This window comes from Cannabis sativa, chromosome 5 (genome assembly GCF_029168945.1).
Source record: "Cannabis sativa cultivar Pink pepper isolate KNU-18-1 chromosome 5, ASM2916894v1, whole genome shotgun sequence".
Classification (NCBI taxonomy): Eukaryota; Viridiplantae; Streptophyta; class Magnoliopsida; order Rosales; family Cannabaceae; genus Cannabis; species Cannabis sativa.
The window spans coordinates 36,270,151-36,275,585 of NC_083605.1; the positions used below are offsets into that span (position 1 = coordinate 36,270,151).

Sequence of the window (5,435 nt, forward strand, 5' to 3'; positions counted from 1 at the left end):
TATAATGTATATTTAAATTTTGAATGTTATATATTTTAGGTTTTAAATAATTTTGAGTTTATAAATGTAGGTTTTTATATAGAAAAATCTGTGTGTATATATATTTTTGTATATAAAATTGGGTATATTTATATATAAATATATGTTTATGTATATTTGTGTATATATAATTGGGTATATATATAAGTTTTGATTTTTTTTATGTGTATATATACTTTATAAAAACTGTATATTATATATATTTGTATATAACAGTTTATATATATATGTATATAGCAGTGTAGTATATATATTGTATTGTATTATTATTTAAAGTATAAAAACAGTACATTATATATATATTATACATAACAGTGTAGTGTATGTATTGTATATATTAATCTGTATATATATATATATTATATTTATATAACAGTTTAAACATAATAGTATAGTGTATATTTTGTATATATTATTTTTTTTATTTATATATTTGTGTATATAAAATATATATTATATGGTTTTTTTTGAAGAAAATATATAGTATATGTTAATGTATATATAATTTATATATTGTAACAATGTTGTATATTGTATTGTTGTTATTTGTAGGTTTTTTAATTAATTTTAGTAATTAGTAATTTGTATTTGTTTGTATTTGTTTATTTTATGTTAGATTTTATTGATATTAAATTAATTTGTTGTTAAGTTTGCTAAAATTTGAAAAGTAAATTTAGCAAATTTAGAATATTGAAAAAAATTTAAAAAATTAGAAAAAAAAATATTAGTTTGTAGCTTAATATATATATATAAAGATTTTTTTAAATAATAATAATTAGTTTTTTAGTAACTTAATAAATAATATAAATATTAAAAGTTAAAAAGATTAATTAGAAGATTTGATTTATTTTTTTAATTTTAATTAAAATTTAAATTAAATGGATTAACTTTTATTTGAATTTTAAAAAATAATTTTTTTGTATTTTTAAGGTGGTAAAAATTAATTATTTTATATTTATTTTAATTTAGAAAATAAATTTATTTTTATATAAATGATAAATAATTCAAAAATTTAAAAATTAAAAATTAAAAATTTAGTAATTTAATGAATTTTTATAGTGTAATATGTAAAATGAATTTTTTTATAATATAATTAGTTTAAATTTTGATAACTAATTTTAAGTTTCAAAAAGTAATAATTCATTTAAAATTTAATTATTTGATATTTATTTAAATTTAGAAAATAAATTTATTTTTTTATAAATAATAAAAATAACACAAAAAATTAAAAATTAATAATAAAGAACAATAATAATTCATATTTATAATTATATTAAAAATATATCATAACTTTTGTACTCATAAAATTTCATAAGACTTTACAAAAATTTAAAAATTAATAATAAAGAACAATAATAATTCATATTTATAATTATATTTAAAAATATATCATAAAATTTCATAATACTTTACAAAATTCATATTTATAATTATATTTAAAAATATATCATAACTTTTGTACTAATAAAATTTAATAAGACTTTACAAAAATGTAAAAATTAATAATAAAGAACAATAATAATTCATATTTATAATTATATTTAAAAATATATCATAACTTTTGTACTTATAAAATTTCATAAGACTTTACAAAAATTTAAAAATTAATAATAAAGAACAATAATAATTCATATTTATAATTATATTTAAAAATATATCATAAAATTCGTACTCATAAAATTTCATAAGACTTTACAAAAATTTAAAAATTAATAATAAAGAACAATAATAATTCATATTTATAATTATATTTAAAAATATATCATAAAATTTATATTCATAAAATTTCATAATACTTTACAAAATTCATATTTATAATTATATTTAAAAATATATCATAACTTTTGTACTCATAAAATTTCATAAGACTTTACAAAAATTTAAAAATTAATAATAAAGAACAATAATAATTCATATTTAAAAATATATCATAAAATTCGTACTCATAAAATTTCATAAGACTTTACAAAAATTTAAATATTTAATACTTCATTTGTCGTCTAAATTGTAGATGGCGACAATCGATAAGTCTTGGACCAAAATCAGAAATCGTGGTTGCCATGAATTTTGGAATGGTCTACAAGCCTTTTTAGCAATGGCATCAGAACATAAGGATTGTGATGGACGAATACGATGTCCTTGTGTGAGATGTATAAATAGTAGGTTTGAAAAAATAGATAGGGTTAGAGCACACGTATTTGATCGAGGTTTTATGCAAGGATATGAGAAGTGGATTTATCACGGGGAGCCTGAGGATGCCGTCGTTGATGTAGCAGTTGCCGATGTTGAATCAGAGGATGAAATGATTCCTATTTTAGAAGACTTCTTTCCCTCGACAACTGAGGAACCACAAGGAGAAGATGAACAACCAACCACAAACCCACAATTTGATGACTTATTTGAGGAAATTGAAGCTGAATTGTATCCCGGTTGTGATTGGATTTCATCTCTTAACTTTTTAGCAAAGCTATTGCATTTAAAAGTTAGGGGAAAAATTCCTAATAACATCTTTGAAGAATTATTAAAGCTTTTAAAGTTTGCGTTTCTGAAGGAAAATAATATTCCATCAACTTACTACGAGGCAAAAAAGAGATTGAAGAAATTAGGCTTGGGTTATGATAATATCGATGTCTGTTTGTATAATTGTTGCTTATTTTATAAGGAGAATGCATCCAAGGAGGCTTGCCCAGTTTGCGGAACTAGTCGTTGGGTTACTTCCGAGAACGGGAAAGGAAAAAAAGTTCCTTGCAAAGTCATGCGATACTTTCCGTTGACACCTCGACTTAAAAGATTATATAGTTCGAGGATTACAGCGAAAAGCATGATACGGCATCATACTGGAAAATCAAAAGATGATGGGGTGTTGCGACACCCGGTCGATGGTTTAGCTTGGAAAGACTTTGATGCAAAACATCCCGAGTTTGCAAGGGACCCAAGAAATCTTCGACTTGGGTTAGCACGATGGATTTAATCCATTTGGCAACATGAGTCTTGCATACAGCATGTGGCCAGTGGTGTTGGCTAACTATAATCTACCACCTTGGTTATGTATGAAAGATAATTATTTTTTGCTATCTACCCTAATTCCTGGTGCAAAATCTCCAGGTAAAGACATGGATATATTTTTAAGACCTTTGGTGGATGAATTAAACGAGTTGTGGAATAATGGGGTAGCAACGAGAGATAGTTCGACCAACTCGATGTTCACCATGCGTGCTGCGCTTTTGTGGACAGTGAATGATTTTCCTGCTCGTAGTAGCTTGTCTGGGTGGAGTGGTCAAGGTTATAAAGCTTGCCCTACTTGTAATGAAGACACGACGTCCATTCGAGTGATCGGGAAGACATCATATGTTGGTCATCGAAGGTTCTTGCCAAGTAACCATGCAATGAGAAGGGATACTCGATTTGATGGTAAAGTTGAAAGAAGACCTCCTCCAAGACGATTTACTTGTGAAGAAATATTATCACAAGTTAATGCTCTCGAACCCCAAATTCCCGGACATCATGAAAATTTTGGGGGCGTGAAACGTAGAAGAGTTGCAGAAAATTATAACTGGAGGGAAAAAAGTATTTTCTACGAGTTGGAGTATTGGAGCACGAATATTTTAAAACACAACATTGATGTCATGCATGTTGAGAAGAATGTGTGTGATAGTCTCCTAGGAACCATCTTGGATAATGATAAATCAAAGGACACAACCAATGCGCGCCATGATTTAAAGAAGATGGGTATTAGGGAATCGTTGTGGATTTATGAAGATGGGAATGGGAGGCTAATGAAACCGCATGCTCCTTATGTTTTGACTCGTGAGAAAAGACAACTTTTTTGTCAGTTTGTTAAAGGAATAAAGTTTCCCGATGGCTTCTGTTCAAATTTAAAGAGCAAAGTTTCTCCAGATGAGTCTAACATTATTGGGTTAAAATCCCACGATTGTCATGTCATTATGCAGCGAGTACTAGCGGTTGGTGTCCGTAAATTTCTACCTCGTGACACTGCAACAACTATTACTCGGTTTGTGTAATTTTTTTCGACAGCTTATGCTCTAGAACTCTAAATGTAAAAGATATGGAGGATGCTCAAAATAATTTAATTCTGTTATTGTGCAAGATGGAATTGATTTTTCCTCCAGCTTTTTTTGACATAATGATACACTTGGTATTGCATTTGCCTGAAGAAGCGATATTGGGCGGTCCGGTCTTTATGAGATGGATGTATCCTTTTGAAAGGTATATGAAAAAATTGAAGAATTATGTGGGAAATAAGGCACGTCCTGAAGGGTCAATTGCAGAAGGTTATGTTGCTGATGAGGCAGTAACCTTTTGTTCAATGTACTTTAAAGGGTGTGAAACAAGATTTAATCGGCTTGATCGAAATGAAGATGCGCCTTCTGTTAGTCGCTATCTCTTAGTTTTTAATTCTCAATCTCGTCCTTTAACTAGCGGACTTATCAAGCCTCTTGATCATATCAGTCGTGAAAAAGCTGAGTGGTACATTCTTCAAAATTCTCCTGAAATCCAAGCTTACTTAGAGTAAGTTTGTTACATTTTTATAAATTATTTTATTAAATTTTTAGTTTTTATTTTCTATCTCCCTCTATTGTATCTTGACATTATCATACTTCACAGTGAACATTTGGACAAGATCGTGGCATGAATATCCTAATGGTAATCACGATGTCTTGCATAGGCAAACTTTCCGTCCGTGGTTTCATAAGAAGGTATAACGACAAAATTGTAAAGTTTTAATTCAATCATTTATATTCCTCTCATATTAATACATTTTATGTATTTAGATATATGAGTTGCACAAGCTTGGAACTTTACAAAATGGTGATGAGTTACTCGCTCTCGCTTCCAGGTCCGATTACTTAGCAACATTTTACGAAGGTTGTGTAGTGAATGGTGTTCGGTTTATTGCATCAAAGCGAGACCAAAAGCGGAAGACACAAAATAGTGGTGTTACTGTTGCTGGAACTGAAGGGTTTAATTATTACGGCACACTTGAAGATGTAATCACTATATCTTATACTGGTGCATATACAGTGTCATTGTTTGAATGTAAATGGTATAACACTAATCCATTAAGAAAGAAGACAATCACTGAAAATAATATAACTAGTATAAATACTCGTGGATATTGGTATCAAGATGAACCGTACATCCTTGCTAACCAGGCGAAGCAAGTTTTCTATCTTGAAGATCCACTCAGAGGTCGCGATTGGAAGGTTGTTGAAGATATTAGCCATCGACAAATTTGGGACATTACTGATAACGAAGATGAGACTGATGTAGATGTTGTTAGTGATTCTAACTCTGCCAATTTTGTGTTGACGGTTGATCTTGGAGAGTTGATTGTGCAATCGAATGAACCTCCAGTAATTGTTGAATCGTCCGAT

The 5,435-nt window shown here is 28.0% G+C and overlaps 1 protein-coding gene across 1 annotated transcript; it reads left to right on the forward strand.

Annotated features, from left to right (window-relative positions):
• The first annotated feature begins 2,134 nt into the window (after positions 1–2,134).
• On the forward strand, positions 2,135–3,010 carry LOC133038311 (uncharacterized). Its single transcript, XM_061116416.1, has one exon. The coding sequence runs from the start codon at positions 2,135–2,137 to the stop codon at positions 3,008–3,010; it is 876 nt and encodes a 291-aa protein (XP_060972399.1).
• Positions 3,011–5,435: the final 2,425 nt, after the last annotated feature.